The following is a 23,941-nucleotide window of genomic DNA, read 5'->3' as shown; positions in this document are numbered from 1 at the left end:
TTTTAAGATAACAATAATCAGCAATTACTAATCTGAAGTGAAAACTCCCTTTTTAGCGTTATCAAGACCCACTGTGAAGTGGTTTCCTCTTTAAGAGCACTGTGGAAAATCTAAAGTGAAGTAAAATTGTTCTGTATTGCATGTTTTTCATAATCTTGATACTTGGTTTCACATTCACTAAATTGATTTGTCTATAGTGTTTTTGTGCATTTCACAACATAGTTTTATTGATTCAACCACATAATGGTGTGATTGACTGTGGCCAAAACTTCCCTCAAAGAAAACCAAATCAAATTGACTTGTACTAATGTACTGTGTGTATTTTTAACACACACACACACACACACACACACACACACACACACACACACACACACACGCAAAGTTGTTAAAGTTGTCTTATTGAATGCTTAAAAGAGTTTAAAGTGACGCATTAGTAATACAGAACTCATTTAATAAAATGTACAAGTCTGCTTTCTGAGAGGAAAAAAAATGAGACTATGTAACATTTGAATGAGATTTTGTTTTTTAATCCTGGCTTTTCCACAACACTCTCATCTCTTAGCTGTTGTGTTTTGTCACAGCAGTGCTAGTCTCATTCAATTTTGGACTTTTTTTTTGTCATACGGGACAGAATCGTCAAAAGAAGAAGTGCATGCAGAGTTTGAGGCAGTCCTTGTTTTGGAGTGAATTGCATTTCAGGTGGTGAACCAAATTAGTGGGGCTCCGTTTCCACCCTCCTTTTCCCACTGATGTGTATATCACGTGTTGGTTTATAATTAAAACAGAAAAATGGCATGATCATCTCGCGAATATCTTCACCTTCCTCCCACGTTTGCCTCCTGATGAAACCACCTGTCTATGCTTGTTGCCAGGGAAACAGCCCATGATAATTATTTCTGGTCTCTGAAGCTACAAAGAAGTTTCACACCCATCATGAGTGTGTTGATCAGAAATAAATCAAATGCGTGTGAGGAATTGTTGATGTTTTACCAGAGGGTGTGTTAAGTGCACATTCCAGGACGTGTTCTAAGATGTAAGCGCAATTTAGAAAGGAATTGTTGCATGTGAACTCATGTCAACTAGAAGATCTAGTCCTCAGAGATCCGTGCTCATTTGGAAGTCCTACATTCACCCGGAATGGGTCAATCCCTGTGCTGCCGCTCGTACATTCTTTTCTAGCAGCACCCCAAGCTCGCTGGTTGGTAGTTATTAGCCGCAAGGATAGAATCGTTTTTCTTTTTTGGACTCCTCCAATCACTACTCACCACTTAGCAGACACTTATGTTGGGCATTCACCCTGCACTCAATTACAGTAATAAAAAGCTTGCCATTGCCACTACCGGTTCCATTGGAAAGGAAGGCATCTTGAAGTTAATGGCTGGCCGGGTGTTTATATGGATTTATTGGATACGCTTGACTGTTGTTAGTGTAACCCACGCAACCTGCAATAAGCCTCTGCGCTACATGCTGACCCAGTGTTAAGTGACTCTGAATGAATGCCACATTCAACACGAACAAATGTGTCATAAAATAAAATGTCATCCTGGTTTAAGTGACATTACAATAACAATTTTCTCACAGATAATAAAACAGATTTATATATATTTTAATATTGTGTTGTTCCAATGGCTGAGGCTACTAAAAGGTCCATGTACGAGGCGTTTGAGAAGTTCCAGGACTGATGTCTCAAAGACATTTCAAACGGAATGGAAAAATAATTTATTCAAAATAAACATTTGGATTTAAGGGGATATGTTTCACTTGCATCAGGCGGAATAATTGAATTTCCTCAACCTTACCTTACAAAGTAAAAGAAGTATCTTTTTGCTGATAAAAGTATGGGATAGTATTTTTACTTGTGAAAGGAATTAAAACTCTCTGGACTTTCCAAGAAAATCATCATACCCTTAGATAAGGTTTTTGGGCTGCAGAAAAGATCAGGTTTGTTCCGATAAAAGGAAAATCAAATAGAAGAGAAGAGTTTCGGTGATGCATTGTATTAAGAGAGCTAGGAATGGGCAAGTACCGATACCAGGTATCAGTATAGCCTTATCGTATTAGGACTCGTGACATATCAGCCCCCCTTTTGTAAATGTTTTACGATCAGGAACCAGAAATTTAAAAAATGAAATATAAAATTGCCTTTACAAAAATCATTAGATTGCAATATATAGTGTTTCTTTATCGTTTTTGGTATCTTTCCTCGTGTTTGGTATCGGTGCTTCGTATTTGTATCGGGTGTATCAGTCAGTCCTCAAGAATTGAGTTCTCGCTCTAGTATCGCTCTAAAAAAAAAAAGTGGTATCCTAAAGGAGCAATTGATGAGCATCTGCTAGTGTCTCTGTAGTCCCAAAAACCTCTAAATGCAGTATCCCTCAAGGGATATACTACTTTGGCTACCCCAAATCACTTGAAGATTTTCCAGGACACTATCTTGTCTATGTCTTAGCAGTCATTCCCGCATTGGACTGATAAAGGTTCCCACCAGTTTTATCCTAGTTTCAAAGCCAGTCTCGTGTCATGTGTCATTTTAGATTACCAAATAATGGTCTCATTACAGTGCTGAAAATGGACTCGGAGTTAAATTTAGAACATCCTGGCCTCACTATAGTCGCTTTTATGGCTCAGCTTCCCGCACAATGCTCCGTATGTGCATTACACGCACACCTAATTATATGCGCGCTGGCTCTGCGGTGATCCCAGACTGCTTAAATTTCCTGCCTGCTGACGTCAAGAGGCGCTTTTGGGGTTTTTTTTGTTTCCAGCTGAAAATGTGCCCACACACACGCAATGTAAACAAAGAGTTGCCGTACAGCCTACATTTGGTGGCAAAAAAATATATAACTTCTAAAAATAACAACTTGGGTTTGAGAGCACATTCGGGTTTGATGTTTGTCTACATTCCTGGTGACCAAAAAGGAATGACATCATCTTCATTCATTTTGTCTTAGTGCGCCGTCAGGGCAGCCACTCAAGGGCGAGTTCTGCTTCTGGAAGGTTTGGAGAAAGCCGAAAGGAATGTTCTGCCTGTCCTCAACAACCTGCTGGAGAACAGAGAGATGCAGCTGGAGGACGGACGCTTCCTCATGGCAGCTGAGCGCTATGACAAGCTGCTGCAGGTCAGAACACCAGCCCCCTCTAAAACATTGTATATTATGTATGTTTTGTTGTCATACATTATACATCTTACTTAACTTTTATTTATATTAGGAATGTTTGATGTTTCCCCAACCTGTAGGACCACACAAAAGAAGAGCTTGACAACTGGAAGATTGTCCGCGTTAGCGAGGACTTTCGAGTCATCGCCCTCGGTCTACCTGTACCCAAATACAAAGGTAACCCGCTGGATCCTCCCCTCCGCTCTCGCTTCCAGGCCAGAGACATCTACTATCTCCCTTTTAAGGTACGTTCATGCACTGTTACTTTGAAATTAAGACCAAAGGTAAATGGTACCCATAACAAAACTTTATTTGTCTTCAGGACCAGTTGGAGCTGTTGTACACGGCAGGACCAAACATAGCGGCAGAGAGGTGAACGCTCTTAAAATAACTTTGAAATTTAGTTTGATCGAAAACCACATTCCACTGGAATTCAACAGAATTGTTAACAAAGTCGAGGATTACGGAGGATTTTTATAAGACGTCCCATGAAGCTCACACATATGACACACACACATACACGCTATTAAACTGTCCTCACTCCTCCCTCACTTTGTGTATGTGTCAGGGTGTCCCAGCTTCTATCACTTGCCACCACACTGTGCTCCCAGGAATCATCTAACCTTGGCCTTCCTGACTTTCCTGTGGACAACCTCCTTTATGGCCTTAATTTATTGGTAAAGGCCTATTTCATAAACCTCTGCTGTCCACCTCTCTGAGAAAAGTGTAAATGAATATTTGTCTTCTGTTGGTATAGAACATTTTCCCCATGATGTCATCGCAGCAGCTGGTCCAGAGACTTTATCCTTACCATAGCATGTTGGGCAAGGACGGGTACAGCGCTGTGGAGACTGTGCTCAGTGTAAGATATGCGTCTCTTTCGATCTTTCTGTCAACGCCCTCTATGTAATGTTTTCGGCTTGTTTGTCAGACTGATGCCTGCACAGATTTTCTGGCTTTTCCACAGAAATTTGAGCTTCTGGATGGCCGCGGCAAGACATCGAGCAGCACGGTTATCAGTGCGTCCAGGACAGCAGGCTTGGAGCACTATGCAGACGTCACCTTGCGCGTTGCAGATAAAGATGTTACGATTCAGGTTGATATATATATATTTTTTTACAGTACAGTTTTTGTGGGAAAGGAGAGCCTCCATCGCCACACACTTGTCAGATGTAGTTAAATTTGAAATGTAAATGTTCTGCAGACACACACAAAAATCTACCAATCTACCAAATGCTAAATTGAATTTTTCCTAATTATTTTCCTATTGTCTTTGTAGCGTAGAACTGGATTGCGTAATGATGACATTAATCATGACTTATTTTTACCTTAATGATAAATTATATTAAAGTGGATATCGTTTGTATTCATATTATGCCACTGTTGTAAAACAATATGAAAGTGATATTCTGTATTTGTTGTGAATAAATCATCAGGTCCCTGCTGGCACCAAGGAGCCACGACCACCCAACAGTAGCCCCGCCTTCATCAGCACCCCCAGCCACTCTCAGCTCATTGCTGACATGGTGCAGTCGCACATGGTGAAGGACATGTGTCTCATAGGAACCAAGGTACTCCATGCACACAAAAAAAAACTGGGATTTATTCCGAACAGAAGCCTCATTGTGATGATCTTGTGTGTGTTCCAGGGTTGTGGCAAGTCAGTGATTGCGAAAGAGTTTGCCGAGATGCTGGGTTATAGCATCGAGCCTGTAATGCTCTATCAGGTATAAAAATACAACACTGGGGAAAGGGGTTTCAAAACTTGGAGGCAGTACATAGTGGGACGGAATTTGTTTTTGTGCATGTAACAGGACATGACGGCCAGGGACCTCCTCCAGCAGAGGTTCACGCTCCCCAACGGCGACACAGCGTGGCGTCCGTCTCCGCTGGTCACTGCTGCCATGGAGGGCAAGCTGTTGCTGCTGGATGGTATACACAGGGTCAACCTTGGCACACTGGCTGTCCTTTCGAGGTAAGACCAACATTTATCACTCACTTCTGTATTGTACAGAGAGCAAACCTTCATCAATCATGTGTGCTGCAGGTTACTTCATGACAGGGAGTTGGATCTATATGATGGCACCAGGCTGCTGAGGTGGGATAGATACCAGGCACTAAAAGAAGAACAAAATTTTACAGATGAGCAGCTTAAAGAGAGGTAAACGCATCCACAGATGAAGAACAAAAAATTGTGCGTGTATGCATGCATGGAAATAATAAAAAGTGCACACATTAGCAAGAGGCTCTTTTGCACATTTCTGGATGCAGCGCAGGTGGAAGCCCAGTAATAACTGTTAGCTTCAAACTCATCTCTGGCGTGATGATGCTCAGTGCCCGCTTATAACGCTCCTCCCCCACCAGTGTAAATATAGTCCAGTGCTATGTGGGTGTCTCTCTGGGATTACAGTCACGGTCCTCTCTGTCTTCTTGAATCAGAGGCTTATGCAGCCAACTGTCGAAAGCCATACTCTTCTTCATGACACTGATTGGCTGTGGCACACATGCACGCACACACATTCTACCTCAACACAGCAGCCAAAGTGTCATTTGTATTTGTCCTTCCAGGTCAATCTTTGCCATCCACCCGTCGTTCCGAGTGCTTGCCTTGGCCGAGCCTCCTTTTGTGGGCGCCGGTGCAAGCAGCAGTAGCAGTAAAGGTCAGCAGTGGTTGGGGCCTGAGTTGCTCACCATGTTCATGTACCACACTGTCAGCCCGCTGGCCCGAGCCGAGGAGGTCGACCTCCTGCAGGGACTGGTGAGATACACTTAGCAGTTGTCCTCTGCAAGAATTATTTGGATTCGGAAGTATGTGGGATCATTACACTTATTTTAGAAATGACTATAGATTTTTTTTCGGCTGATTGAAGCTCCTATTCACTTGTTTTTATTTCACTTGGCAGTCTCCTAATGTTCCTAAAGAGGCTGCTGAACAGCTCCTACACCTCACGCACACTCTGCGACAAACAAATGACCCCACGGTTAGTGTGTTTGTGTGAGTGTGCGTGCTCACGTGTGCCAATGTGATCTGCGTCACTTATTTGCATATGTCACCAGGCACAGTCTCTGGCCTCCTCCCTCTCCACCAGACAGCTGCTGCGGATTTGTCGCCGAATCTCTCGCTACCCCGAGGAGAGCATCGCCCACGCTGTCAACAAGGCTTGCCTCTCGAGGTGTGCTCAGGTTTCATGCACCAACCCGTTTGTGCACTTTAACTCCTATAAAATGAAGATTATCAATTTAGTTCTGTGTTTTTAGGTTTCTTCCCAGTTTGGCTCGCGGCTCTCTCCAGAAAAGCCTTGCCAACTGCTCCATAGAAGAGACTCCAGAATCTGAACACACACGTGACTTTACTTGTGCGTTGCACTTTTTACATGCAAAACGTTATACTAGGCTGTTGAAATGTCATTCTTTTTTTTTTCTTCAGGTATGGTCAAAGATGGTACGCTCACTATCGGCAAGGTTTCTGCTCCTGTATACAAACCCAATGAGAAAATGAAGGTTCCAGATGTGCTCTTCTATGATAATCCCCAGGTAGTTTGACAGTCACCACTCCAGCATTGATAGATAATCTTGGCTATTAATTAATTGATTGCAATTTTTAGCTAATTGAAGGACTGAAGTCATTGGTGTGAATGTTCCACGAAGGAACAAGCTGTATTGATATGTCCTTAGGCCTAGATTCCCCTCTTAGTAATACTTGTTCTCTCTCTCTGTACTCGTTCCACATAATTTGGTGCCATGTTGAGAATTGAATTGAGAGTGGTTGTTGGCATCATGTGTGAGAGCCAGGAGTGGATGTCCTACTTTTCATCAGCGACCTACTTTCATCCTGTCTTCAGAAAAGAACAAAAAGATCACAAAGCAACATATTCATTTTTTTGTAGCAATTTGTTGTAAGAACTTATAATGTCCTAGTTTTTATTTTATTTAACAGTCTGTTCTGTGTCTGCAGCACATCATGGTGATGGAGGATATGTTAAAAGACTTTCTATTAGGAGAGCATCTCCTCTTGGTCGGCAATCAGGTAAGCTTTATTCCTGATGAAGACAATTGTTGCTAATCAAATAACATGTTCAATATTAACTTCATATTGAGAAGCCACTTCTGAAGATTCTTTGCGACAATGATTGTCAGTTATGTGAGAGGCAGTTTGGCATGGACAGAAGACTTGCAAAACTCCTCTGACCCTTCAGGAAACCTTGAACGGCGAGCACTTCCTCTGGGAGACTTTGTTCTGTCAGTTTAGCTTTCGTCGGCCGGGTTAAAGGAAAGAAGAGGACATGGCAGCCAAAATATGGCGGCTTGTGTTAGCGCAATAATAACATGCGGCAGCGAGTGGGTGAATGTGTCCCAAGCTTCGACATTAGCGGCTGTCAGAGTGCCGTGCAAGACTTCTGACAGGCAGGTCACTGTGGGAAGACAGTGGGACTCCCAGAGAGGAGAGGATCCCCCGTCACAATCTGTTACCATCAAATCAGAGAGATGCCTGCATTTTTTTTTCATTGCATGGAATAGAAAAAAAATATATATATTTTTGTTGTCCCTTTTCTTTCTTAGGGTGTAGGTAAAAACAAAATAGTGGACCGGTTCCTGCACCTTCTGAACCGACCCAGAGAATACCTACAATTGCACAGGTCAGTAGGAACAAGGTCAACTGGCATCACAACTATCCATAAGCTACTGGGATGCCACCTGACTGAAAGAAAACGTAACCCTACTTTTACCACCAAAATGCCACAGCGGAAACAAGATGTTTTAATGACGCAAGCGAAAAGTCCCCCGCTGCAGTAGCCAGCCATTGGCTCGGGGCAATAAGGCTGCCTGGCCATCAAGGACTGCCTCTCTGGTGGCTGCAGAAATGCCATGTGTTCCGTTGCAGGAAAGTCAACATTTTTCCTGGGAGAATAAGCTACCATGATGAGCAATGGATTAACTTCTCTATAAGGACCACGACTCGTAATTGGCTGACACGAGGATTTTGAAATGTGAACAATTTCATGAGAATCTGATTAGTCCAGTACCCCAGTTTCATTTGATTCGGCATAATCACTTCATGCAGTCAAACACGTGTTGCAATACAGGAATTGATGAAACATCTAAATTGAATTTAAATTAACATCAATGAGATTGATGGATTTGCTGATTTCTCATTTGTTGTTGGTTTCTCTACGTAGCAGAGGTCAAAATTTTGTGAAAGTCAAAACGGACAACTTAGTGGATGGACATGATGACCCGGTTAGTCAAATTCACTGTAGAAGCTAATATTAGATCAAAGCAGCAGGGGTAAGAGGATGTGTGTGTTTGTGTGTGTGTGTGTTTGCCTTTGGAAATTGGGAATACAAAAATCTGTGCGTGAGTATGGGTGTATAGTGTGTACTGTATATTTATTGTGCGCGTGTGTGTGCGAGCGTGTGTGCGTGCGTGCTTTTGGGAGACTGAATCCCTTCAGAGATGTGGCTCAGAAAATGTAAAAACCATCCAAGAAGGAAAGTAGGACAGCCTCCGGGTCAGCTAGAAGAGAAAGAGGCGGGCAAACTTAATTTTGGAATGCCCCTTGGGAATTAAGGTGGTCGGGTTGTAATTTGATGTCATATTTTTAGCTTCCTGACCTGATGGACTCAAATGTAGTAGTGGCCAACTTAATGAGCTAGAGGAAAAAAAAAGTTGAGAATGAACGGAATGTAATACTCATTTTTAGACAAAACAAAACTATTAAGAATATAAATTGAGGCACTGTATTTTTTTAGACTATCTGGAGCATAATATGGACTGGTCAAAAATTGCGTCATAGGGGAAATTTAGTTAAAAAAAAAATCGAGATAGTATGAACAGTAAACTCAGACTCTCACTCAAAATCCTCGTTACCTAATCATGTCACGACAGCCAACAAGTTCTGTTTGGATTCAAAACGTCCACTTCTTCAAATAAGCTGGAAGACTGAAAGTATTCTGGATGTATTATATTATATTGTGTGATACATATGCTTACTGCAGAGATACGACGGTGCAGACACTGACACTGCAGCCTTCAGTCCGAGATGGTATCATCACATATGAGGACTCGCCGCTGGTCTGTTCCTGAGGACTTTTTTTTTTTCCAGTCTGATATGTCTTATGTACTGTTGAATTTCTGGAATGCTTAAGTGACTCTAACATGGGCGTGCAGGTCAAGGCCGTGAAGATGGGGCACATTTTGGTGATCGACGAGGCCGACAAAGCTCCCACGAACGTGACCTGCATCCTCAAAACCCTGGTGGAGAGCGGAGAGATGATTCTGGCTGACGGACGCAGAATTATCTCGGGTATTTCAAATACATTCTACACGTCACAAGCTGGGGCGCACTCTTGACCCAATGACATCAATGTTTGCTACCGGTTCATTGAGTTGATCTCCTTAGATCCACTTGAAGCCAAGGGCAGAGCAAACACCATCGCCATGCATCCAGACTTCAGAATGATGGTGCTGGCTAACCGACCGGGCTTTCCCTTCCTGGGCAACGACTTTTTTGGAGCTCTTGGTAGACACGAGTGCATTGCCATTCCACACTGATCTATTTGTTTGGGGATTCCACAGTACAATATACATTCCCATTTTTATAGGCGACATTTTCAGCTGCCATGCCGTCGACAACCCCAAACCCAGGGCTGAGCTTGCTATGTTGAAGCAGTACGGCCCCGATGTTCCAGATACTACTCTGGAGAAGCTAGTCGCTGCCTTCGGAGAGCTCCGATCCATGGCTGACCAGGGCACAATTGCCTACCCCTACTCTACACGCGAGGTGGTCAACATTGTCAAGCATCTCCAGGTAGGAAGATCCCCCAAAAACATTTTCCCCAGCCATCATTTGTAAAGCTTGATGTGACCTTATTGCTCTGTTTGTGAGCTGCTACGACCATTATTATTTATTATTTATATTATTATTATCATCATGTTGTTCAGATACACCCCCACCTTCAGCTTGATAGGACATGGGAATGTCTTTCGCTCACAAAAGTGCAGCTTTAGACACTGTAATGTGAGAACAGACTGAACAGATGTGGGTTGTTCGGTCTAGAAATGCTTATTTTCTCTCCCTCAGCTTGTCAGGAGGTGTAAATAATGCACATTATTTCAGCTTGAAAGACCACAGAAAGTACCAGAAGAGCCAGTGGGATCAATAATTCAGTGCAAAAGATTTCCCCACAGGCCTTGTGTGGCATCAGACTCACAATCATTTGATGCTCTTTAATTAGCACTTCATTGTTTGACATCTATGTAGACTGCCCCCGAGTCAATGTGTGCATTGCTTCTATGCTTTCAGGTATTATTGATCGAGCATCCACTATGTCTAGGCTCAGTATTGTAAATAAATACGTAGAGACGTGAGCTACAGTCCAATTATTGCCCCCCCCCCAGAAGCAGAGATGTTGCACTGGTTTAGTTTTAATGAAAGAAAATGAGTCTGGTTTGCGAACATGAGTCTCCAATCTATTTTAGACAATGTCGTCGTTAAATTGGGGGGGGCAGCAGCACATACCAAAACTTGAAATCGAAGACAAACACAATTTGAGTATGTGCAATCTTGTCGATGTTTTGCAATCTTATGCTCCCAAGTGGTTTCCTTCAAAATATTAGGAACGCCTTTCACAATACAAAGTGCAGCCCAACTTGTCAAGACAGAATTTGTGATCGTCATATGTGTTTGTCCAACAGAAATTCCCCAGTGAGGGTCTGGCTAACGTGGTGCGGAACGTCTTTGACTTCGACTCATATAACAAAGACACACGCGACGTCCTGATCGAGGCACTGCACAAGCACGGCATCCCCATCGGAGCCAAGCCCAACGCGGTTCAGCTGGCCAAGGAGTAAGGCATCGGGAATGCGCTCGCTGTTCATGACACTATTTACACTCGCATGCTCGTAGTGCCATTCTACCACTGCAATAACAAATATTACATGGTGGGAATTTATAGCGTCTCTCCAACACACTTGCGACCCAAATAAGAATAAGCAGTATAGAAAATGAATCGACAGATAGATGCAAATCATCTCTTCACGTGCGGTGGAAGAATTTCCTATTTATTCTCCTTCCACTTTGATAGCGCAGTCGAAAAAGATGTTCAAAATTCTGCGAGACCTTTATTCGCCTTTTTAATCATATTCCCTTACTGCGCATTCAGAAATTACAAAAAAAAATTCTATTAAGGCAACTGAATAACTTTGTTGAATACGGTAATCATCATGGTGGACTAGTAAAATCACTAAGTCGACTAATTTGTTGCAACCTCTATCGTTTGGTGTGTATAGATTGGATTGTAGATAAAAACAACAAAAACACGTGAGTAAAGAATACGCTGCGTGGTTATTTATTTCAACCCATGATGATTCCCAACTGTAGAAATGTATAACCTTCTGCAGTAATACTTGATGACATTTACAATGTATTGTACAAGATGTATTTATAATACATTTTTCATGAAGTTTTTATTTGGTATGCCTTAAACTCTGTTTTTGCTGTTTTCAAATGGCACTAAACATATATGAGGCTTCAATGAAGTTTCTGCATCAATCACACTCTTGAGATAATACCTCAATCCTTGCATTATTTAACAAGACATTGACAACAAATGTGAAATTATGACTTTTAAATAAAGGAAAATATTTGTTTCTTCAGTGTACTGTGGTTTTATTTGGAACTGATTGCATTTTATTTAAACAATAAAATAAAATAAATGGGACAGAAACAAGTATTTTCCTTCATCTTTTGGAATGTGGGAGGAAATGGAGTACCCGAGGAAAATCCACACTGGCACGGGGGGAACATGCAAACTCTAAACCGTTGACTATTACGTTTCATCTACCTGCTATTTGATTCACACAACACCAAATTGTTCAGATCACAATTTGAACTTTTACTCCAGGTTGCCCCTGCCAGAAGCCAAGATGACAGGATTCTGGACGATAAATCAACAAGGAAATGCCCGACGCAAACTGCTGTGTCCTTCTGAAACACATCGCATTGACATCAAGGTAAGAAATCAGCAGATAATGAGATTTATGTGATTATTTAAGACCACACAAGTGGTTGTCGGCGTTAACAGTGTCTCATTTTACCAGGGCCCGGTCTACCTGCGTATTCAGGCCTATCCATGCGACAGGCAGGAGAGCCGTGCGTTAAGTTTCAGCGAAGAAAAAGCCCACTGGCAGATTCCCATGAATGAAGTCAACATTATTTGCGATGTCACCACCAAAGACGGTAATGCTTTAATTCAGTTTTTTTTTGTTTTTTTGTTTAATCAAGGAGTCTACATTTAACTGCCTTTACTTTTTTTTTTTACAATGTTTGTTGTTGTTTTATGTCTCACTAAAGTAATGTGACACCACTGAGCAGTGGACACTATTAATTCAGGCCCGACTACTTTATTGGCTCAACTTGCTAATGAAATTAAACTGGAAGTTAAGGTTACTGTGTAATAATTGCAAAATTTCACTATTCTACAGAGTAGAATTATTCATTTTCCAATTGTTAATCAAGGAATATTCTCTCATTGTCAATCTCTAGTATTATGTATTCTGGATTTAAGAGCCGCGAGTATTCCTTAAAGTTGTGGAAAACATTTCTCCCCCCAAAAGATAGTTAGACTCTATTTAATAACTAAGCTGGGACAGACTCTGGCTCCATTCCATGAGTTGTGGTTGATTGCCAAACTGATTCATGCCTCGGTCTGACTTCCTCGTGGTTATTTTTAGACATCTGCTGTGCCAAAATCAAGGGATGTGACATTATTTCTCAGAAAGAACGCTGAAATCACTACAAGCAGACGTCACAGCATAATTGCTTTGTCAATGAGCCATATTTTTCCCTAAAATTGAGAAGAAAACATGAAAAAGCCCCTTCGCCTTTCTGTAACTCTATTGAGTCAACGCACAGGAGCTGATTCATAACCTTTGACGCTGTTTGCTTTGCAGAAACTATCTACGTGGCCGCATGTAACCCGGTGACACTTTATTCCATGAAGGAACGTGGAGAGGCCATCCAGTGCGTGGAACTTTACGACATCTTCCCTAAGACCATCAGTGGTGTCTGGCAGCCCTTTGTTACCGTGGCCCCCTTGGGAAGTCCGTTAGATGGGCAGGTGGTGCTTCACGAGCAACAGGTTGGCTTTCAAAAACCAAACAAACCTGTGCCAATGAAAATCTCGTCTTCATTTTACGGTTTTGATATTTTTGGCAAGCTCAGCTGTTTTAGATCCGTCTTTTCTTAGTCTTAGCCTCACATCAATATCAAACGTTTTTGACAATATCAAAGTCTTTGGTTTGTGTTGCCGATAGCCAAAAGAAGAGCTCCAAGAAAAAGGAAACAGGAGTATGATGGGAACATTTGCAATGTAAAAAAAATGCCTGAAGACTCAAGGTGTAGTCTTCAAAAATCTCAGCCTGGTACTAGACTGTGATTAAAAATTCTATCTTCTCTTTAAATGTACAGTCAGGAGGTGTGAGACGATAGTTTACCTAACCTAATCTTCGTAAAGTCCTGTCTTTAGTCTAATAGCGTTTAGTCTCAGGTGACCCAAATTGGATTTGTGGTTTCAATTCTGCTCATTGAGGGAGTTCAGTCAATCATTATAGGTGTTAGCTGAATATCTACTATTAGAAGTGTCCTGGTAACCTCCACTTAGAAAGGCTTTACTACGAACTCAGACTAGTTGGGAAACTCTTATTTCCCAACTGGGAATCCTCCAGAGACAGGAGGATGAACATGACATGTCCTCATTCTGACCACTATGAACTGGACAAGAATCTGTGTTTGTCAAGTTTCTTAAAATAGTAAGCCATAATTTGTGATAAGATCTCGTTGAGTGTGTGCATGTAAGTTTTTTGTCCATCTACAGCGTTTCTACAGCTGCTGCTTATTAGGCAAATGCGGGTGAGGGGGTATTCTAAAAATACCACTGTGATGTATCATAGCACGTCGGTCCAGAGCTGAGGAGGTCCAGACAAAATAAAGTTCAGTCACCGGTCACAAAACCTTCAGATTGAAAACTTATGGTCTTGGAGATGCTGATGACTGCTGACGAGTAACTAATTGTATCTCTGGTAGCACGGCACGTAGTAGCTAAGCACATTTGTGTCATAAAGTTAGAATTTTGTAAACAAGAACATTCAGTTTGGACCACTTTATCTTGAGTCTGGGTTAGATATCTGGGTTAGTTTTGAGTCTGGAAACGGGACACGAAGGCTTTCATAAGAGGCCACTGACTAGATGAAACTCAATGAAGACACAGCACCCTCCAAACTGTATTAATTTTCAGTTATAGAGCGCCTCCTATAGGTTGCACAAATGAAAAATGACACAAAGCGCAATTGTGTATTTTTTCTTCTCCTTCCTTCTTTCTCCTATGCGTGTGTGCTGATTTTGGAATTCACTTATAAAACCATGCATGTATGGATTTTACCCCTTTCACTTGCTTTTTTTATGAAAAACTGGAATAATATTGGATACTATTTACATTGCATTTAAATATGCTTTCTGGAGTGACAATAAATTTTCTTTCCCCTCTTTTCAATCAGAGTAATACAGTGCTCCATGTGGACATGGCCACAGGCGCAGTACGGAGACTCATGTTATCACCGGACAGCGAGCTGCCTCCCAGCAGAGCTTCTAATTGGTGGAGCAGTAAAGAACCACAGGTCAGGGTGAATCTTCATCCTCCTCTGTCATGTACATGTATCTAAAGAGTCTATCGCCAGTGTGTACTCAATGTCTGAAGGTGCTGAAATATTTGTTTTGTAGGGAGAATATAAAATGTGCCGTGACTTTGCCCACAAGAACTGGTTGCTCTTCTACAAGACAGACGGGTTAGATGATGGATTCCTTTTGCCTTGCAATACATTTTACTCTGCTAGACTGTATTTTTGGAGATGCTGAGATAGGTGTTTGTTTGCTAATATAGCAACCAGCTGGAGGTGCTCGATGTGCTGGAGGGCCAGGTTCACACCATCTCCCTGCCCATCAACCTCAAGTCTGTCTTCCTCGTGGCAGAGGACCGCTGGCTGCTGTTGGAGAGCAACACTGACAAGTGCGTATACTCACACACTCATCGACTCACACCAGGCCCCAACCCTATTTTTTTTTTTACCTATTGTAGGTGAATATAGAACATTTATTCATCAATCATTCATTTTCCAAACCACTTATCATATCTCATTATATAATTATTCAATGTCTTCCTCTGCAAACAACCTTCAACAGGAAGTTCCTGCTGACCAAGCCCATGCACATGGGGGCAGAGGACTCAGGCGTGTGTCAGCTGCACAGCATCAGCGAGGACGCCGTCAGCTCAGGCCACGGCGTGGCCACCAGTGCAGGTACTGATCCGCTGTAATGAAATCAAAGAAGCTCAGATGCTTTTGTGTCTCATCCCATTTTGCGCAGATGTGTTGTCAAGGCCGTTCTCAATAACAGCAGCCAGACAGACTCATAGATTTGAACAGCATTGACAAGACCTCTTAGCTCATCTGTCCGCAACACTAATGTCGAGGATTTGTGTCACTGTTACTGGGAACAAAATGTCAAACAGCCAACATTCATTGTAAGATGGTCATGATGAGTCATTGTGATGTTAGAAGCTCAATTTAAGATGAATCCTCACTTGGATTGATAGGCCTGCCTTGCAAGTGGTGTGCGGGTAATTGTCACAAATTATGCTTTTTTAAAAAAACTATATATATATATATTTATTGATAAATAAGAAAATGAAAGATGTGAAGCAGTTATTAAAAGAAATAACTGAAATGCAAAGAGGCATTCTTCACTTATAAATCCAATTTTTTCCTTTGTCAGATAATCCGTCCATACCCCAGATGCTGTCATGTGATCAGCTTCCCAACGAGAATCTCAGTTCTGCCCTCAGCCAAAAGATCGTCTCCCCGAATCGCGTCATGGCTGACACAAGCACCTTCGCGCGCATCATTGTGGGCTTCCCGGACCTCATGGTGACCATTAATCATTTGAAAATAATCAAACGTAATATGGTAAGACATTTTTTTAGTCTGATGGTTCATGTCTGGCCCAGTCTCCCAATGAGGTGTACAGCTTTAAGAGGGCAGTCGATCTATCAGAGATGAACAGCAGCAACGGTGGCGCACACATGTTCCTCCGAGGTGGCCTGCGGACCACTGCACCCAAACAGAACAATTGTGTGAGTCTGCTGTCAGCCAATCAGGTGGTCCGGGCTCTTCCACCGAGTAAGGTGCCCCTGAAGGAGATCTACCCTAAAGGTTGTTAGAATTCACACTTTCCACGTGGGTGTCTGACACTCACAAACTTAACTTAATGCAGCGACTTACTGTTTTGCCCTTAGATGTCACCCCTCCAATGACAGCAGCCTACCTGGAAGTGACTGATCTTAACTCTAAAAAACTTAAATATATTCCTGTCCCGAGGTAAGTAAGACACATTGTTGAATGTGAAACGACCTTGTAGACAGAAATGGAGATTCTAGTCGTGCTAATAAATTAGCTCAATATATAAAGCTCTTTGTTATTTGGTATATTTTAATAGCAAAAGAATGAACAGTTTGACATTACAAAGTATCACAATCAAACAATAAAAATGTAATGATATTCTACTTTCAGGTAAAATTTCTGGATTAGCCTAAAATGCATCGTAACCTGCTTAATTTGACAGTCTCCACATTTTTGAATGAATGTCCAAGTGTTCAGCATTTTGTAGCATGTCATTTGGATTCTAATCTAGGTTTTGTGTTAAAGAGACTTGTGTCAAAGAAGAAATTGTATTTTGTGTTTTTGAACTATATTGATGATTGACTCTTACAATTGCAAGATTTAATGTGTTCATACTCGGTCTACAAAACTTGTATCAGTGCATCACTAGCCCCGAGTACAGTACTTAATGCAGATTATATAAAGTATGACCAAATCCCAAACGCTCTGCACTGTCGTGGTTGGCAGGTCAATGTCCGTGTCACCCTACACTGGCTGGCTGTCCAAGATGTCAGAGACTGATGTCCTGATGGCGCCACTCAGCACAGGCGGCGTGGTCACGGTGGACATGGGCGGTTACGTGCGACTCTGGGAAACGGGATTGGACACGCTGCAGAGATCGCTGATGGAGTGGAGGAATATGATTGGCTCTGAGGACGGCAGGCCGTTGCAGGTAAATACTATGGTCATAGACTAATTGATGAGTTTTTGAGTTATGGGGCATAGTTTGGTCAAAAGTTCAATATTTTATTTCAGTCTTGTATTGAAATACTCCAAGCCTTTGTTTCTTTTCTTTTTTTTCAACTTAAATCATATAAACAAAGAGTACTCGGTTACAATTTTTGGCTACTCTCCCAACCACTGGGTATTACGGTCATATTTGTCATTGTCACTTAATACCACCAGGTGGCAGTGCGATTTTGCAAAAGAGCTCGCTATATTTAGCTCCGAGAAAAGATTCTCAGGCAGAATATGTCCCCCAGCGTTCCAGATTTGGATTGTTTCCTGCCTCCCAACATCTATTAGCTGGTGTGAATGAATGGGAGGGCTTTGTGGTGATGATGCAACAGGCCATGACCCTTGCTATATTGATCTGGAGACTGAGGCGGCATTGTGTAGGCGCCCACATTGCAGAGCACAGACAGACACATTCTTCAGATAATGTCGACTTCTACATGCAACACTGTCTGAAAAGCTGACCACAGATCAGCATGATTGCTCCGGGCATACAGAGCCTAAAGAAAAACATTTGATTCCCCCCAAAAATGTTAATAGACACAAAGTTAATATAAAGTCGAATCCCTTCCGTCTGTGCTCTAGAAATTAAAATAAGTCAGCGTTACAAGTTGATGTAGAAATCAAAATAAGACATCAACAAGAACTAAGTCAAGTACCTTAACGTGGGCACACCACGTCAAGTGCAGACCAGACAGACAGCCGCTGTGCTTGATGTTGACTCCGGACAAACAACATTGGCTCTACTGTATGTGACTAACATAGACTCTCTATATACTTCTCACCACACCGTTTACATCCCTCACCTCAATACCAGACTACATCTACACTCTGCTTTGAAAAATGTTTGATTTTTGGAGACAAGCTTTAACAAATTCAGAACCAGACTGCAAAAACATTGCAATCTTCAGCAATCCATTCCCCCCCCACTCCCACCCCCGAGTAAAATTATGGTAAAGAAAGGGCATAACTAGGGTAAAACTAATCTCATTTAAGATGCATTTTGGCATATTGTAAATCATAAAACAACAAGTGATTACATGACATAATTTGCATATATATAACCCATACAAAATTTAATATCCTTCCAATGAATATTTTTGTACCCAACCCATATCATGAATTTATTATTGATATCCTTATGAATTTATTATTTCTCGCCTTATTATAAATTAACGAGCTGACCAGCTTTTTTAAAAAAAGTATGAGATTTTTTTTTTATTGATTTTATGGTAGTATGATGCGTGCCATTCATTTGCTGGTATGCAAATCTAATCTTTGTGCCTTTTTCACGAATAGTTACAGAAAACAAATCTCATGTGACTCCTCGCGTGCCACGGTGTGGCATAACTGTTCCAATGACGCACGCTTTCCCTAAACCCCTAAGTATAGCATTAGTCACCCCGATCCCATAAGTCCATTGACGCCCCATTCTCAAATTAGGAAGCAGGGACCCCCTCAAATGAATGAACCTGATTTGACTCTTGACAGATAGGGCAGGTGGTTTGAGGCATGTCTGATGATCTGGCCGGGAAATGCTCATGTGCGTGCGACTGTGCGTGTATGTCAGGTGATCATAACCACAATGTCAAGCCTACTTCCAAGCATTGCTGGGTATCAAGGCAGGCATGTGTGCAGCAAAGCTCATGTTCATGCATCACTCACATACTGTCCATGGACATGGCAGCAGACAGATCATATGATGGAGATGAGGCACCTCAATAACACCTGCTGAGAGGGGAGGGAACATCCCACTGTGCACAGAATGTGGTGAAGCAGCAACCATTTTTTAAATGGGGAGAGGGGGGTCACTCTCACTTTCAACAAATGTTCTATTTACCGTCATTTTCGTACTATAAACCGCACCTGACTATAAACTGGACCAGCTAAAACTCGTAATTCCGGGTTCAAAATTTGCGGAAAAAGTCCGAATATAGTCCGAAATTTAAGGTAAATTAATTTTGCATCACTGGGTACCCTTTTGTGGTATTATCACACATAAAAAGAAGATAGAAAAATAAAATAAAACACGTTCCACGTTTATGCTGTTATGCGCTTCAAGCTGATATTGCGCAATTTAGAAACTAACCAAATCTGTCTGGAAAAATATGTTTATCTTTGTCGTCTTTTTTTTCCACGACGCTACTTCTCTGTGTATTGTGGTCAAATCAGCAAGAAATTTCATAAAACAGCCCATAATCTACACAATAAAACATCTTTCGGAAGACATACACCTCACCATTCCAAATATAAATCACAGTCTCTACAAAGTAGAAAATACATTTGTGAGGTCGACTGCATGGCTGCCAATTAGTATTCAAAAGTGTGATAGTTACAACGAGAAATAAAAGTCATCAAGACAAACCTGTTCATATAATCTCCTCTGTATAATCTCATTTTGATAAATACCGACCGGCCGCGCTAATCTGTGCTAAATATAGCAAGGTCTACTGATACAGATACCGCGTCTCACGAGGTTTTCGTTAAAGGCGCGGCATTTTGAAACAGATAGTAAGTTCCTGCTATGTCATGATAAGTGGCGTTTCGTGACCAGACCAGCAAAAACAGTCGAGATAATAACTCACATGGTGTCTGTGTGTAAGGAAATTCCGCAATACTGGGGGTGTGAAGTTGAACACCTGACACTTGCTTAAGTCGGTTAATTTATTGCATTAAGAGTGGGCCTCTGTGGAAAAGAGCTTCAGTTGTGCCTATAGTTCACTTTTAGTTGGCTCTATGTAAAAGTGAAGCTTAATAAAAATTTGCTGCTTTTGTTTAACCTGTGGCATCTTGGTGTCAAGGAACTATGACATGTTGAATTAGGGGAGTTTTGTTTAGACAAAATAGTGCTTTGTTACCATGTTGTAGCATCCATAAGCAATTATAAAAAATATTTATAGGACCAATTCTCAATAACTCTATCCTAGTGTAAAAAAAAAAAAAAGTTTTATGTTGAACGTATTGTAGGCATTGTGGTCATTTACAACTCTAATTCTGAGTCTTTTTAAAAACTTAATTTGTGATTTAGCTGTTTTTTTCCCCCCCTTCAGATTACTGTTCAAAGGGACAGTGGCTTGGATGTGTCTGCCCCAAAACACGGCAAGGTGGATGCTAACAATGCACCCCATGTTGGCGGAAACCAGTGGGCAGGTGGCACAGGTGACTACCAGAGGCACACATCTTGTCGAAGTGTGATTGGCAGCCGTGAAAAAAGTCATGGAAGTACAAGTAGATAATGCAAACTTCTGCAACTGTGAGGCAGACGTCCTGCTCTTTTGTGATCTTTCCCTGCAGGAGGTCGAGACACTGCCGGGCTGGGTGGCAAAGGGGGCCCATATCGCTTAGATGCGGGACACAAGGTGTACCAGGTTTCCCAGGCAGAGAAGGATGCCGTCCCAGAAGAAGTCCGCAGAGCTGCTCGAGAAATGGCGGAAAAAGCTTTCAAAGACAGGTGGGGCACTTTGTATATTTGTAATATCCTAGAAATAACAACAAAACCTGTTCTGTGCACTCGATTGGTGTGCAACATTGCGCTGAATTTAATTGCCATCATCGATTGATCTGTCACTTGCTTGCCTTGCACAATGACCTCGCCGTAATTTAAAAGACAAGTATGGAAGAATACGTGTAGAATTTGTGAATACGATGAATAAGGTGCTCCTTAATCTCCCGCAAATGGGTGAAATGCCACCTTCCCCGTGTGCGTGCACGTGAGCAGGCAGCCGAGAGGACACCCTTTTCAGCAGCTCAACCATGAAGGCCGTCTCTGTTCTCTCAGTTTTGTTCTCTTTTACTCTCTTTTACTCCCTCACCCACTTAACTACCCTCCCAGCCCCTGTCCTCCCCCTGATTATCATGACGCACAGTGATTGCCTTCATGAGCTCCTTCTGTGACGATCCTCTTCTGTTTTGCTCTGTTTTATCCATTTCCCATCTTCTTTCCCACTTCCTCTCCATCTTTCTGGAAAAATCGTGTCACCGCATGCTCTAATAATTGTTCCCTCCGCAAATACGGCGAATGAAAAATTGGATTTCTTATCCATTCATTCATACATTCATTCATTCATTCATTGTTTACTCAGCTTCAGGTTAAACATCAACCAAGCTACGATCCGCTCATTTTAAACTGCCTCCAGTCGCTAAGGCACACAGGCAAAAACAGGCTTAGGTATGCTGAAATGACAGAGCGCACACACACACACACAAACACACACACACGCAAACACACACACGCCTTCGCTTTAGCGGCTGTGTCGACATGCCTGCCAAATCTCATCCGTCATTCCCTTTTCAAATTAAGACAATCTGCCCCCATCAGCATTAACGGTCCATGTTTTTATTTGAAAAGAAAATTGGAAGGGCATCAAAATGTAAGGTATTTTTTTTTTCCAACGGCTTTTTCGACTTTTGCATACAGGATCAAATTCAAATTGATTTACATGAACCTGCAGCCAATAGTAAAAAAAAACTACAAGAGATCGTTTCTCTGGATGAAACTATAGTTGTAAAGTAATTTTGATATCTCAGATCATTACATCATTGTTCAAACATTTCACGGTCAACGACTGAGCTGATTTGCATTTGCTAATCAAAACAGCAACACCCACCCTGGCAGGTAAACTCAGATGAGACTTACTGCACATTATAAATAAATTCCATGTAGACAGATGATCTTACGTTATACGGAAAGGGCAAGAAAAGAAATGTTTCAGTCGATGCTGCTCTGCAATTCTTTATTCTGGAGAGCTCCCATTCACAAATGGACATTCATTTTTTAACTGCTGCACCCATTTGCTAAGCAAAACAGCAGCAACTACAGCCACACAAAAAGAAGGTATGAGGTGGCACCTTAAATATAAATGTGTGATCAGTCGAGTCTGACAAGTGGTTACTGACTTTTTTTTTTTTTTTTTACCTTTCTCTGCAAAATAGTCCTTGCCGCATGACCAGATTCAGATTTCACTAATAAAGTTACTCTTAAAGAGCGTTCTATATTAACGACACAATTTTGTATCTAGATACTCTGTAATGAAAGCAAACTTGAACTTGGCCTGAATTTGACCTCTCCACGGAGAATAAATGCACAATTCTCGCCTCCTTGAAAAATAGATTGTTTTGGTATTTAGTGTCGGTAACTCCACCTAATTTTTGTGGTTGTTTTTTTTATATATATACTATATATATATAATTTCTCCCTTTTGAGCGGAACTAGGCATTTACTTGCCTTCTTTGCCGTGTTAAATATAATCCGAGGAATGTGGAAGAAATAGCACCAGCCGCGGTATACACACACACATGCACTCACTCACATACCAGAGGAATGTGTGGAGGAAGCGGCGGTGCCATGCTTCTCTCTTTGTGGGCTCAATGGGATGTGGCAGGGCAACAGTTGCTACTCAAACCGTGTGGGATGACTAGTAAACAAGTTCCATCATAGTTGCGAGCTTCCGTCCAGACACATTAGCTCATAAGACATTCAACATCCGCTCTGTTATTAAGCACTGAGTGATTCCACAAAGGGGGTTTCCTATGTTTGTGGCTTTACGGTACAATGCTAAAATCAGATCTGAGATTTGTAGAAATAAATTTTTCCCACGGTCAGTTTTGAGTGACACTACCAAAGAGGTTTTGATGTGACTATTTTTTTTATTGTGGTTGAGCACTTCACCGCATCATAGCTGTCTCTAATGTTTTGATTGTTAATCTCAAAACAACCTTTAAACTAAGAATTACTCCAAGCACCCTTCAGGCTGGGTTTTTGCCTTGTCGTTATCGTAATGTCTTCAGTCGAGACGAGGCATTTCCTGGTTGGAACGCTCGTGGTTTATTGTCTGGCTCAGTAAATGTGTTTGTGTGGTTCGTGCCTGCAGCGTGCACACAAATATTGTGTCTATCATGCAAGAAGTCGCACATGGACAATAGACACACACACACATACACACGAATACTGTACGAGCTGTGACACGTACTTAGTTACAGTATCTTCATATCTGTGTACCTTTGTGTGGTCACAGTCTGCTTGTCATCACATGTTTTGACTACACACACACTCACACACATCTGGTTATGCAAACACTGCAGGTAAGAAACTTAATGACCCGTGAAAAAGGATTGTTAGTAAGTAAATCTGAGCAAGGCTGAAGTATTATCAGTTTAAAAATGAAATATGAAATCGTATGTGGCTCTCCATAGGCTGAAGGAGATCGATATGAGCGAGTACGACGCCACCACCTATGAGCGATTCTCCAGCGCTGTCAGGAGACAAGTTCAGTCCCTGCGAATTATCCTGGACACTTTGCAGGTTTGCTGGTCATCTTTAAATTTTCTTACATGCTACTGTGTCTAACCAGTGAGGAATATTCTAGACCAGGGGTGTCAAACTCATTTTTTTGGCGGGCCGCATTGTAGTCATAGCTTCTTTCAGAGGGCCATTATGACTGTCAAGCCAAATAATTGTATGAGCACCTCATATTATATACAATAAAAGCGACAAAACTGACAAATAACTTGTTTTCAAATCAGACGAGTAACAACTGGTCAGATATTTAAAACATATA

The 23,941-nt window shown here is 41.7% G+C and overlaps 1 protein-coding gene across 2 annotated transcripts in view; it reads left to right on the top strand.

Moving 5' to 3' along the window:
- The window catches only part of vwa8 (von Willebrand factor A domain containing 8), a 31,646-nt gene that overhangs the window by 2,777 nt on the left and 4,928 nt on the right, over window positions 1–23,941 (top strand). For both annotated transcript variants that reach the window (XM_088383557.1, XM_088383556.1), the window contains exons 5-40: window positions 2,955–3,122; window positions 3,242–3,406; window positions 3,484–3,533; window positions 3,730–3,838; window positions 3,919–4,023; window positions 4,129–4,257; window positions 4,598–4,732; window positions 4,811–4,888; window positions 4,976–5,136; window positions 5,209–5,322; window positions 5,730–5,919; window positions 6,065–6,142; window positions 6,219–6,334; window positions 6,420–6,517; window positions 6,589–6,695; window positions 7,117–7,188; window positions 7,722–7,798; window positions 9,158–9,233; window positions 9,330–9,465; window positions 9,562–9,681; window positions 9,764–9,969; window positions 10,857–11,008; window positions 12,065–12,173; window positions 12,261–12,399; window positions 13,113–13,300; window positions 14,715–14,834; window positions 14,938–15,002; window positions 15,098–15,223; window positions 15,397–15,512; window positions 15,988–16,139; window positions 16,220–16,424; window positions 16,508–16,589; window positions 17,118–17,322; window positions 20,435–20,543; window positions 20,679–20,835; window positions 23,577–23,685. In XM_088383557.1, the coding sequence (XP_088239683.1) occupies window positions 2,955–3,122; window positions 3,242–3,406; window positions 3,484–3,533; window positions 3,730–3,838; window positions 3,919–4,023; window positions 4,129–4,257; window positions 4,598–4,732; window positions 4,811–4,888; window positions 4,976–5,136; window positions 5,209–5,322; window positions 5,730–5,919; window positions 6,065–6,142; window positions 6,219–6,334; window positions 6,420–6,517; window positions 6,589–6,695; window positions 7,117–7,188; window positions 7,722–7,798; window positions 9,158–9,233; window positions 9,330–9,465; window positions 9,562–9,681; window positions 9,764–9,969; window positions 10,857–11,008; window positions 12,065–12,173; window positions 12,261–12,399; window positions 13,113–13,300; window positions 14,715–14,834; window positions 14,938–15,002; window positions 15,098–15,223; window positions 15,397–15,512; window positions 15,988–16,139; window positions 16,220–16,424; window positions 16,508–16,589; window positions 17,118–17,322; window positions 20,435–20,543; window positions 20,679–20,835; window positions 23,577–23,685 (4,524 nt within the window). The remainder of the gene's footprint in view (window positions 1–2,954; window positions 3,123–3,241; window positions 3,407–3,483; window positions 3,534–3,729; window positions 3,839–3,918; window positions 4,024–4,128; window positions 4,258–4,597; window positions 4,733–4,810; window positions 4,889–4,975; window positions 5,137–5,208; window positions 5,323–5,729; window positions 5,920–6,064; window positions 6,143–6,218; window positions 6,335–6,419; window positions 6,518–6,588; window positions 6,696–7,116; window positions 7,189–7,721; window positions 7,799–9,157; window positions 9,234–9,329; window positions 9,466–9,561; window positions 9,682–9,763; window positions 9,970–10,856; window positions 11,009–12,064; window positions 12,174–12,260; window positions 12,400–13,112; window positions 13,301–14,714; window positions 14,835–14,937; window positions 15,003–15,097; window positions 15,224–15,396; window positions 15,513–15,987; window positions 16,140–16,219; window positions 16,425–16,507; window positions 16,590–17,117; window positions 17,323–20,434; window positions 20,544–20,678; window positions 20,836–23,576; window positions 23,686–23,941) is intronic.

This window comes from Syngnathus floridae, chromosome 8 (assembly GCF_059516105.1).
Source record: "Syngnathus floridae isolate MCC-2025c chromosome 8, RoL_Sflo_1.0, whole genome shotgun sequence".
NCBI classification, from domain to species: Eukaryota; Metazoa; Chordata; class Actinopteri; order Syngnathiformes; family Syngnathidae; genus Syngnathus; species Syngnathus floridae.
Note: the sequence above shows the minus strand (reverse complement) of the source record. Positions and strands in the feature narration are given on the sequence as shown.